This window comes from Urocitellus parryii, chromosome X (genome assembly GCF_045843805.1).
Source record: "Urocitellus parryii isolate mUroPar1 chromosome X, mUroPar1.hap1, whole genome shotgun sequence".
Taxonomy (NCBI): Eukaryota; Metazoa; Chordata; class Mammalia; order Rodentia; family Sciuridae; genus Urocitellus; species Urocitellus parryii.
The window spans coordinates 118,392,193-118,405,161 of record NC_135547.1 but is presented as its reverse complement, the minus strand read 5'-3'; the positions used below and the strand labels follow the sequence as shown (position 1 = coordinate 118,405,161).

The 12,969-nt window shown below is 37.5% G+C and overlaps 1 protein-coding gene across 1 annotated transcript in view; it reads left to right on the top strand.

The window, feature by feature from the left end:
- Ppef1 (protein phosphatase with EF-hand domain 1) overlaps window positions 1-12,969 on the top strand; it is a 131,136-nt gene that overhangs the window by 18,024 nt on the left and 100,143 nt on the right. Inside the window, exons 4-6 of the mRNA XM_026396728.2 lie at window positions 2,804-2,887; window positions 5,302-5,402; window positions 11,263-11,428. Of these exons, the coding sequence (XP_026252513.1) occupies window positions 11,383-11,428 (46 nt within the window). The 5' untranslated portion in view covers window positions 2,804-2,887; window positions 5,302-5,402; window positions 11,263-11,382. The remainder of the gene's footprint in view (window positions 1-2,803; window positions 2,888-5,301; window positions 5,403-11,262; window positions 11,429-12,969) is intronic.

Below are 12,969 nucleotides of genomic sequence, written 5' to 3'. Positions count from 1 at the left end.
ACAAGTTGCAAAGGCAATAGAGTCTGCCTGCTACAGTCCTTAAATGGCTGCTTCATGGATTCTGCCTGGGTTGATAGCATCATTCCATGGGAGAAACAGGGTTGAGCAGGCAGAATGTCCTTATTCCATTTTATCCAGACTGAAACACTCTGGATGAAACCCATGGTTTAGCACATGTTAGGCAAGTGCTCTACCACTGAGCTATACCTCCAGCCCACTGGGAAACTTTTAAAATTTTGATTTATGAACATCCAGTGTTAATTTAAGGTGAAATTATTTTTTAAAATGCAACCCATCTTGGGGCTGGGGATGTGGCTCAAGCGGTAGCGTGCTTGCCTGGCATGCGTGAGGCCCGGGTTCGATCCTCAGCACCACATACCAACAAAGATGTTGTGTCCGCCGAGAACTAAAAATAAATATTAAAAATTCTCTCTCTCTCTCTCTCTCTCTCTCTCTCTCTCTAAAAAAAAAAATGCAAGCCATCTAGAACCAAGGGTTAGATTAAGTGGTCATAATTGAAACTTTGATATCTACTAATCTTTTATTTATTAAATCGCAACAAAAGAAGGATTAACTTTTATATCTAAGAAGGATCCTTTCAAAACTGAACTTCTATACTTAAAAACATGACAGCTATTTCATCCTGTTACTATGGCTGCTGACCAGGTGACCCCAATGAACACTTCTGGCCAGTACTGACCTTTATGAATTTCTTCCACCTGATAGTGACTCCTAACCTACCTTTGATTTCTCTTAATGACTTCCTATGGTTTGCCAAATCTGGCCTCTCTTTTCTCTTACTTAATGTGATTTTTCAATACTCAGACCTTATCCTTGGAGATATGGTTAATCTTTTCTATTGTTTAAGTGTAAAATTACTTTGTGTTCCTTTCTTCTCTTTTGAAAGGAATGGTCTCTTTCAATCAGGGTTCTTTGAAATTTGGGGACCATGGGCTCCTCACAGTAAAATTTTTTTGAGAATGGACCCCTAGTATATTTGCTTATTTATAGCCAATACTACTGAACTCATTGTATACATGATTAAATATACATTAGAAATAGAAAAATTAATAAGAATAAGAAAACAGATAAAAAATATAAGTTCTAATGTTTTCTGCTTCCCTGTAGATCTCTGTACATCTGCTGCCAGGCAAGTGCCCAGTTTTGGAGACTATCAGAATTTAAGAAGTAGTGATTTGTTATTGTTTACCATTGGCCTCAGCACTGGAAGGCTAGCTGAAAGTTGCCATAGCTGGGAGACCAGTCCTGTCTGGTGCTTTGAACATTCAGCTACCAGGGCCAAGAATGGGCAGACCCCTTAAGTAACCCCCACCAAGTATAACTGCATATTGCTGTTATCTCAGTCTACTCTCCAGTCTGGCTACTGCATCTAATTCTAGCATACTTCTCAGGGTGTGTTATGATCGATACTAGGAGCTGGCCATTAGAAGTACTTTACCTTGGCAGAAATTGGAACTGTGGCCAGTTCCAGGAAGCTTGTGAAATAGGAAAACTTTGCCTGTGATGTGGTCTTTCCTCCTTATGAGGTAGCCAGATTTCTCTGAATTCCTCTGTCTTTCCATAGTTTCTTACTTCATCGACTAATCAAGTGTCCTGGCTTGGGTTTCCTCAGTAGCAGAGCCTGAAGCAAGCATTACAGGGCAGGAAGTTTATTTGGAAGATGAAGACAAAGGAGTGGCATAGTGGAAATAGAAAAGGGAGGCAGCAAAGGAAGAGGAAGCCTGCAGAGGTGGAAAAGGCAGCCTTTTTCATTTTTTTAAATATTTAGTTTTTTAGGTGGACACCATATTTTATTTTTATGTGGTGCTGAGAATTGAACCCAGTGCCTCATGCATGCTAGGCGAGCACACTGCCACTTGAGCCACATCCCCAGCCCCCATTTTTCATTCTTGACAGGCATCTTTCTCTATCCACTCTAATTGCAGCATGATCATTAGGGTTGCAGTTCATTCTGATTTTTAGTTCTACTCTTATTTCACATCCTTGTCAAGTATAGTAGAATATGTATGTTCATAAGAATACCTTCTTTTTGCCCTTGTCTTTTCTTCTGGATAATGTCAGTTCAATCATAAGTTTTTTTTTTGTTTTGTTTTGTTTTGGCTTTAAAAATATTTTTAGTTGTAGATGGACACAATACCTTTATTTTATTTTTATGTGGTGCTGAGGATCGAATCCAGGGCCTCACATGTGTTAGGCAAGCGCTCTACCACTAAACCATGACCCCAGCCCCCAGTCATAAGATTTGTGGGTCATTTCTTCTAGAAAAAACCTCCTCTCATTTCCCTTTCTAGAATAGAACTCTTTCTCTGGGCTCCCATAGTATTTTTCACCTGCCATACATTACTGTTTTGCTTTTATTTATTTATGTAATAATTATTTCTTATGTGCCAGGTGCTGTTATGGGTACCTGGAGCTTATAGTCTAATAGGGGAGACAGATTTTAATTTGCAATTTATTACTATTTCTTATTTACCTCTGTGTTTGCCTCACCCAGTCATGTGTATTTTGTTCACCTTTTGTGTCCCTTTCCTCAGCACAGCTCAGTGAATATTTGTTAAATGAAAGAACATAAGGCATCTTGGTCAAGGATGATTTGGTATTACCATGCCTTTTCCAAGGGGAAATTGGTTTCTTACCTTTCCTGTCAGCTGTTTTCATATGATGATATGCCCATTAAGAAATATATTGACATACCTTGACTGTTAGGGGAACAAATTTATTGTTAATGAGTGGGTTTAGAATTGTAAACATGATTTTGCCTGTTTGTTTTTTCTTTTCTCAGATTGGGAGAACACATTCCCGCTTAACTGCAGGAAAGTCAAAGAACATCCGAGAAACAAAAACCTCAGTTTTGCAAACGCACAAGGTGCTGATCCAGACAGTATGGTGCAGTGATCATAAGCAGGTGTTTTAGAGTCAAAGTGCTGGGTTCAAATCCCAGATCTGTCTTTCATTTGTTATTTGACTTTGGCCTATTGTTCCTAGCATGTGAGTAGTGTATACTTCATAGGCTAGTATGTGGATTAACTAAGATTAACATGTCAAATTAATAAGTCTAGAACATTGTAAGTGCTCAATTAGTGCTTAATTAGTGTTATTAGCATTATTGTGATTTATTCATATATATCAGTGTTGGTGTATTTAGCAATTAGAGGCTGGCTGTAGGACTCCAATATGGTACTCAAAGTAATGTTTCAGTGTTCTTTGTATAATAGAAAAAAGTAAAGCTATTCATTCAAAGCAGATTCTAAGTATTTTTTTTTTAAACCCAAGGGCACTCACTCTATCACTGAGCTACATCCCTAGCCCCTTTTTATTTTTTATTTTGAGATAGGGTCTTGCTAAGTTGCCCAGGCTGGCTTTGAACTTGTGATTTGCCTCAGCCTCCCCAATAGCTGGGATTATAGGTGTACACCACCACACCTGGCCAGATCTAAATTTTAAGAATTCTAAATTGATACAATTTACTAATCTAGTTCATAGTTCAGAAATTGACTATTAAAATATTCTAAGGGTTGGGTTGTGGCTCGGTGGTAGAGTGCTTGCCTAATGCATGTGAGGCACTGGGTTCGATCCTCAGCACCACGTAAAAATAAATAAAGCAAAGGTATTTTAGATGGACTAAAAACATATTAAAAAATAATCACCTAAATCCCAGGTTCTTTCCCTCCTCTCTTTTATTTCTATGATTAAACAAATATTTGGTGATCTTATGCATCTGGAGCTGAGGATGCCAAGAGGAATGGAATGGATTCTTTCCCCTTAGGATTTAACATGTAAAAGGGCAAATTACAGCACATTTTGGGAGACTTTATAATTGGACACATGCATGGCTTTGAGAGCCAGGAGACAGAATGACTAATTCCCTTTTGGTGATTCAGGAAAGGCTTCACATAGAGAAGGTGACATTTGAACAACTGCATTTAGACATAGCCATCATTTAATGACTGTGAATTGAACATGTGTTTGGAAATCTAGCCATAGAGCTGCATTGTCCACTATTTTTTCAGAGGCCTGGGTAATTATGCTATCATTTACAAAGCATGTGGCAGCCTCATCAGATTCTCATCTTGGTGTCCCTGCCATGGAAACCTGAACGGTTGTATTGCCTCATAATGAGGCCCTCTGGTAATATTTAATATGCTAATAAAGTACAGAAGCCCAAAGCTGCTTTTCTAGTTATTTTTAAAGGAACTCCATTAGATTAAGTAGTAAACTAGGTAACCATTTTGCTAGTCCTCTATGACTCTCAATTGCAGAAAGACTAAAGAGCAGCTAAAGCTAAAGAGCAGCTTGGGTGGGGTTATGAAACGGCCATGGCTACAGTCCTGTAAATCCCGGTTGGTGAAGCCTGAGAACAGTAAGCTTGAAGCTGCATATGCCGTGTAACCAGCTAGGAAGTTTGGGAGGAAAATTGCTAACAGTGTGGCTACAGTCAGCATGAGACTCTGAGAATAAGCCCATCCCTGAATTGTTTTAACAGATAGCCGAATTGTGGTTGTTGGCATCCATTACTGAATTCATCACTTTGAGTTTTCAGATGTATCTTCCTTTTTTTCTTTCCGAAACTCAGAAAACTACAGGTCAACTTTCATTTTCTTTTCTGCCAATGAAAGGAGGTGAATCTCTCTTTCATAAATATGTTCTCCAATAAGAAGAATTGGACAGCTGGGCAAATACACATGTCATATGAACTAGTTTGCAGTGCTCTAACTGCAACTCCTTTAAATGTATGTCTTTCTAGCCCTTAGAAAGAATGTTTCATTTTCCCACTTTCTCTTAATTGTACGCAGGTTATACAGTGTTTTCCAAAAATCATCTGCAGTTGATCTAAAGAATGCTTTTCTGCCTTTATTTACTGAACTTCTCTTTTCTACTTGTACTGATATGGAATATTTCTGCAAACAGCAGCCTGATCCTGCCTGAACAGAGTCTGGTCCCCTTAGAAGCAATCATGTGACCACTGATATCGCAGCCCATTACTTGAGCACATCTCTTTATTTCCAGGCCAGGAACAGAGAAGGGTTGGGGCAGACAGCTGCAGCTCACAAGATAGCTCAGCCTTTCCTGAATCTGTGACTTTGGGCTTGCCTTCCAGGCTGAAAGTCAAGTCAGATTGGCACTGTTCTAGTGATTTCTCTGTTTATGTGTGTGTGTGTGTGTGTATGTGTGTGTGTGTGTGTGTGTGTGTGTGTTTATTTAAGCAAGAGCTCTCCCTGGTGTGTGTGTGTGTGTATGGTACTCCAGAGAGATCTGAAAATTATAACTCTTTTCTTTCAGATTTCCGTGTTCTCTCATAGAGAAAACTTTTTCTCATCTTTGTTTCTCCTGAAACACCTGGAGTGAGGAAAACCTTTGCAGTGGCCAAGCAAGAGACCCAGGTAAGATGTTCATTTGTTGTTAGACATTATGGGCTAATTCTACATGACTGTATTCTACATGATAAACATTTATCATGTGAAAATGAAAGAGGGAATGTATACTCATTGGAGTATATTTATTGTTTTGCAATTTCTTAGGATGATTTTTCTCAGAAATGCTAATTGTAAATCAATTGTTATTTAAAAAAGGTGTACAGATGACTTTGCAATCTGAAGGGTTGTGGCCTATTTCAAATAAATTTGATATTTGGAATAACTTAGTTGATGAGAGCTAAAAAATGAGGCAAGCGACACTTTGAGAAACACTTGTAAGTAGATCCCTCATGGAGTATTATCCAAACTCCACTATACAACTTCATATTTAGAAAGCTTCCTTAGCTCCTTTGGCCTCTTTTAATAGAGGACCACAGGGTTTTTATTTCTTTATAAGAAATGGAAAAGAATTTGTTGCAGTGTTTAAGAATTCTCTCCAGTGATTTAGTTGTAACACAGACTGGATCCTGAAAGTGAGGCATAGCTAGCCTTTAAGTGGGCAGGCATTTTTGTTTTTTAATGGTTAAATAGGGGAATCCTCAGTTTTGCCACTAATCATCTGTGCCAGGGAGTATGATATTTAATATCTGAGCCTCAGTTTCTTCATTCGTAATATGGGGGTGATGATGCTACCTTGAAGGTTTGCTATGAAGATTTACTAGAATAATAGAAATATAAAGCACCTACTGTGCTGGGTGCATAATAGTCCCTTAATAAATGGTAGTGATTTTAACTCTTATTGGTATTACTGGTATAGCATTATTTCAGATCTTGCAGCTCTGAGGGTGGGGCATTTCTTTGTGAATCTTCATTTATTCTAGAGCCTACAGATATTCAAGGGGTGTGGTCTCTGGGAGGCCCCAAGCGAAGCATTCTGAAGGAAACTTGAGTAAACACAGCCGATTCCCACCCATGCATGGCCCCTGCTAACCTGTCTGCTCTTTGTTCAAGTCAGTAAAGTATGCACTTTTATCTCTTAAGAGGAAACTGAGGTGCAGAGGAATTCATGACAAGCTGAGAATTTAAACTTCAGTCCTTTCTAAATCCAAGGCTCTACTGAACTAACATTAGACAGTTAGGAACAATAGTTGTTCTTGAAATGGTTACCTCAAAAGGGTCCCCTCCTAGTTGTCAACTCGCTCTTAAAGATTCCCAATGCACATTAATCTATTGAAGGCTCTGAGAAATCCTGCAGTTAAAAAAAAAAAAAAACTTGTTAAACACTACTTTTTTCTCATGGTGGAACTTTTTTTTTTTTTTTTTTTTTGCCTTATTCTTAGAATAATAAACCACATTGATGAACAGACAAACACAAACACACTTTGGAAAACCTGGCTCTAGGTTAAGATACTTCATGATTATAATCATATCAGAAGTAGAGTGAGCCTGACAAGGTGTCCATTCTCCATGCTAGTGTCTAGAGTTCAAGGAGGAAGAATTATAACTGCCTACTTAACTCCCATTGTGGTAGTATGGTAGTGTGGTGATGGTGGGGGAGCCAGATAAATGATGGTGGATTCTGGATTTGAGTTCCTCAGGGCCAGAGCTTGAGTAGGAATTTCTCACAAAAGCTAACATTTCTAGGAAAAGCTGGATTTCTGGCATGGAGAACTACCCAGTTAACATCTAGAATATTACCAGAGGTAGATTCATGCACAGTCAGGGTAGCTGAGCCAAGGTGTGGGAGTTGTATAGAGATCCACTTAGAAATAAAATAATGTTAAGAATGAATAAGAGCATCTTAGGGAAGCTGGGCTTACACTTCAAGAATGCTCAGTGGTAAAGGGTGGGCTGGCTCCAAGGGCCATCTTTTGTTCTTTCCTCTTGTTTTCAGCTTTGAAAATGAAAGTGGTTAGGATGAGATGAAATGTCAAACAGTTCCACTCTCGGGTCTCCTTCCTGTCCACCCATCGCCCCACAGTAAAAACCTTTTAGTAGAAGCCCAACCTTTTGGTAGAAACCTGTCCTTTTGCAGATTGTACGTTGAGTGCTGATGATGAGTCACTAATTTATGTTTACTCTTAAAATCATCTTTGGTATATATCAGAAAGGGCAGAAGCACTGGGCAGCTTTCAAGCTGTTTTTGCCACAATCCACCCCAGTGGTTTATGTGACCAGGACATCAACCTTTTGAGCCTGAGAACCCCTTGCAGGAGGAATCACTTTTTCAGAGACTTTGATTGCTGTACTAAGTCCTCTCCTTGATGCTGGTGGAGTGTGGAAATGGAAGAAGCTTAGGTTTTTCCAAGTCATGGAAAATCCCCAAGTCATCTTTATCAGCTTCATAGTTAGCCATAAGTGTTCCCAAGGATGCCACAAACACTGCTCACAAACCTGCTTTCCTCTCCCCTGTGCTTCAAGGTCTAGGTTGGGTAGCATGTGGGAGTGGTAAGTGGCACCAGATGTTTTTCATGTTTTGGTGAGATCTCTCTCTCTCTGTCTCTCTCTCTCCCTCCCTCCCTCCCCCCTGTTACCTGAGAAAGAAAAATAGTATTAAAAAAATGACACAATAATAATATAAAAGTTCTAATAGCCAATTATTTTTTTCTAATAGACAACCAAAGAATTCTAGAACAATTATCATTTCCAACATGATTTTAAAATTTGCTTTAAAAAAGAATGCAAAAATGATACACTAATAATGACTTTTAGGGGCTGGGGTTGTGGCTCAGTGGAAGAGCACTCGCCCAGCATGCATGGGGCACTGGGTTCAATCCTCAGCACCACATAAATATAAAATAAAGATATTGTATCCACCTGAAACTAAAAAATAAATTTAAAAAAATTAAAAAAATAATGACTTTTAGCAATTAGTTTTCTAAAGGACTCTGGCTTAGAAATACTTATTTCTTTATTCATTTATCCGTTCAGTATTTGTCAAACATATGTTATGTAAAAGGCACTGCGTAGGTGCCAAAGGTTCGAGGGGTATTTACAAAGAAAGTTACACATGGTTCTTACAGTCTAACAGAAACATATGCAAGTTTGATGCTTTTAAAATTCCTAGTGAATTTTATATATGGAATTCTATGTGTTTATAATGAATTAGCCGAGAAGCAAATGCCTTTGGAGATACATTATTTTTCTGGAAAAAGGAAATTGAGATTAAGATACATCACTTTTGTTATCCAATCAGTGTTTGTTGCTTACTCAATGCCAAACTCTAATGATTCATGGAAAGGGGTAGAAAAAAATAGCATAAGCATGAAGCAAAGCCCAAGGTAGATATGGATACTGTGGGAGGGCAGTGTTTCTCAAACTGGGATATGGGGACTGCCTGCATCAAAGTACCCTGAAGGGTACACTTTATATAAATATATATATATATATATTTTACAAATATATTTACTTGTACATATTTTTATTGATGCTGGGAACTTGCACATTCTGGGCAAATGTTCTACCACTGAGCTATACCCCCAGCCCAAGATTGCACTTTCAATGCAGATTTCTTGGCCTCCAGAATTTTTGTAATTGAGTATTATCAGTAAAGCCTGGACTTTGAATTTTACCCCCTCACCCACACCTGCAGTGATGAAGGAATGTGCAGATGTGTTGTTCTCTAATGTACTGTAGATGACCTTTGAGAAATTCCTGAGCACAAAAATGGGTCAGTAGTATACCATTTTCAAAAATGAGAAAAGTAGATACCAGAAGCCAGAGACTTGTTAAGTCTAACTCTGGAAAAATTCAGCTTCCAATGAATGGAGTCAAAGCATTTCTGGAAAAATGATCACTAGGCAACATTATAGGTTTGATAAAACATTATCTCTTTTAGAGATTGTCAAACTTTGCTGTATTTTAGAATCATCTGGTTACCTTTAACAACATCTTGATGTTCAATCCCCACCTGATACCAATTACATCAGAATCTCTGGAGGTGGGACCTTGGCATTAGTATTTTTTAACCCCCCAGATATTCCGATTTAATGAAGTGCAAGCTGAGCGTTAGGAGCTTAAAAATTTCCCCAATATGCAGCAAAATTTGACATTAGGCAAATTGCTTTATTTTCTTGTACTTTGTATAAATAGTAGGTAATTTTAAGGGTCTTTCCCACCTTTAAATGTCTGATTCTTTTATTAAAAATCATGCCAAACTGATTCTCTTCCTCTTTCCTTTTTTACTCTTCTTTATCCTCCTTCCCTCTTCCTCTTCCTTTTCTTTCTGAATAAATATGCTCAGACATTGTGAATGTAGTGGATATACCCTGAAGAATGATCTGGAATGGAGTGCCACAGGGCTTGTTGTGCCTTTGAACTTGACCTTAACATTTTTTATCCATGATGTAGATAAAAAAAAAAAGACATGAAAGAAATGTCTATCAAATTTGTAAATAGCCCAAAGTTTAGGGGAGTTAATTAATTTGATGCATAAAAGAATTGGGTCCAGCTGTATTTTTATTTTTTGGTTCTGAGGATTGAATCCAGGGTGTCAGGCATACTAAGCATTCACTCTACCACTACACTACACTCCCAGCCTTATTTTACTCATATTAGTTTTCCCTTTCTTTAGTTGAATTGAAATTTTGAAGTCTTTAGTGTAGTAGTAATAGAAAAAAATGATAGAAAAAAGTAGGTAAAGTTCAGAGTCAGAGCATCACAAAATAAACATCACCCCCAAAAGCAATGAGATGGTATACTACAGAGGGGAATTTTGTTTAAAACCCTCATCAAGTGGTTATGGAAATGCCAATTCAGCAGCCTCATCAGAAGGATCTAGTAAGCAAGAGGGGAGACTTCAGAGGGGTCTCAGGAATGCCTGGAGAGCTCATTTAAAAAGGACACTCTTGGGGCTGGGATTGTGGCTCAGCAGTAGAGCACTCGCCTAGCACTGGCAGGACCCGAGTTTGATCCTCAGCACCACATAAAAATAAAGGCATTGTGTTGTGTCCATCTACACCTAAAAAAATAAATATTAAAAAAAAGGACACTCTTGGGCCATGCCTGTAATCCCAGTGACTCTGGAGGCTGAGCAGGAAGACCTTGAGTTCAAGGCTAGCCTCAGCAATTTAGGGAGATCCTGTCTCAAAATAAAAAAGGCTAGGGATATAGCTCAGTGGCAAAGTGCCCCAGTACTAAAAATGGTAAAAAGGACACTCTGACAGATAATGATTCCTAAATTTGAGGGGAGGTCTTGAATTTTCTTCTTTTAAACAAGCACCCTCAACTGATTGAAAAATGAAATATATTGTCAAAAAATTCACTTTGATTTTAATTTTGTCACAGTTGTTTATACATGTTGTTTTTTTCTCATAGTGAGCCTCCAATTTGTGTTTTTAAAGTCCAGATAGATTTAATTACTTTGAGTTTAAAGTCAAAACAATTATATCAGCTCCTCCATTCTCTGTATTTCAATTAGAAAATAATACATTCTTACAGTTCAATTTTTCATTTCATTATTAATGCTTCTTTTTTAAGGTGCTGGAGATTACCACTTGGCTACATTCTTAGCCCTTTTTATTTTTTATTTTGAGATGGTCTTATTGAGTTACCAAGGCTGGCCTCAAACTTTCCATCCTCTTGCCCCCAGCCTCCTGAGTAGCTGGGATTACAGGCATGTGCTATCTACCATGTTTGACTCTTAATGCTTAATTTTAGGGTTAGATTTGATTTAGAGATGGAGAAACTATAATTTGAGTGTGTAGCTGCTCTGTAGCTACTGTTGTGATTTGGAAAATAAATCAGGGTCAGATTATGTCTGATCACTTTCCATATCACACAATGAATAGTAATTCAGAAGAAGCATAAAACGAATTCTGCCAAGCAGCCCCTTAGCTATCATGTTGTTAACTTATACTTTCTCTCCTTCCCTCCTGTTTCTTATTAGTATCTGTGATTGAAGGGGATCAACTAAGAGCAACTCCTCACAACATCAAGGAAGAGACTTTTCATACTCTTATCTTGGAATCAGAAGTTGAATTTGTGAACATAATATGATTTAGAAATCATGGGTTGTAGCAGTTCTTCAACAGGAAACAAGAAATCTGAGAAAGGTGAGTGCTGGAAATGTTGCCTGTGTTTATGAATGAAAAGAAAAATTCTGTCTCTTTTTGAAATACTTTTCCCCTTTTGAAATGTTATTTGTGAATAGAAGTGTTAACTAGGATTTTTGGATTGTTTTTTCTTTTAAATACTTTATTGAGGTGAAACTCATAACATACAACCAACTGTTGTAAAGTGAACAACTCAATGGCATTTAGTACATTTACAATATTGCACCACCTGTCTAGTTCCAAAACATTTCTTTTACTCCAAAGTAAAACCCCTGTCCTTTAAGCAGTTTCTCCTGATTTCCCTCTCCCCTCAATCCCTGGCAATCTCTGTGAATTTTATTCTGGACATTTCATGTAAATGAAATCACACACTATGTGACCTTTTGTGCCTGGCTTTGTCCATGTTGTATCATGAATCAGTACTTCATTCCTTTTTATTAATGAATAATGTTCCATTGTATGAATATGCCACATCATGTTAATCCATTATTAATTGACAGACATTAGGTTGGTACTATTTTTTTATTATTATGAACAATGTTGTTATGAAAATTCATATATAAGTTATCATGTGGATGTATGTTTTCAGTTTTCTTAGGCATATGCCAATAAGTAAAATTGCTGGGACATATGGTAGGTATGTGCTTAACATTTTGGGAAACTTCAAAACTATTTCCCCAAGTGGTTGTATCAGTCTACATTCCTATCAGCAGTGAATGAGGGTAGCAATTTCTTCACACCCTTCATAGCACTTATTTTTGTCCTTTATATTAGAGTCATCCTAGTGGGAATGAAGAATCCCATTGTGGAATTTGTTTGTACTTCCCTAATGACTAATGATGTTGATCATCTTTTCATATGTTTTTGACCATTTGTTTATCTTCCTTGGATAAGTGTCTATTCAGATTGTTTATCCATTTGTTATTATTTATTTTATATTATTTTGTTTTAAGAGTTCTTCATATATTCTAGATACAAATTCCTTAACAAATATATGACTTGCCAATATTTTCTTCCATTTAGTGAGTTGTCTTTGCACTTTCTTAGTGGTGTCCTTTGAAGGAAAAAAAAATTTAATTTTGAGAAAGCCCATTTTTGTGTGTATGTGTGCTTTTGGTACCATACCCAAGAATCCACTGATAAATCCAAGAAGTTTTATGCTTGTATTTTCTCTTAAGAGTTTTGTAGGAGGCTGGGTTGGGGTTGTAGCTCAGTGGTAGAGCACTTGCCCAGCACATGTGAGGCACTGGGTTCGATCCTCAGCATCACATAAAAATAAATAAGCAAAATAAAGTTATTGTGTCCATCTACAACTAAAAAAAAAGTTTTGTAGGATTTTGGTCCATTTGGAGTTAATTTTCACTTGTGTGAGGGAGTGATATAAATTCATTCTTTTCATGTGGATATCCAGTTGTTCCAGCACAGTTATTGAAAGGAGGACTATTCTTTCCCCATCAAATGGTCTTGGTACTCTTGTCAAAAATCAATTTACTGTAAATGTGAGTTTATTTCTTGACTCTCAATTTTATTCCATTGATCTA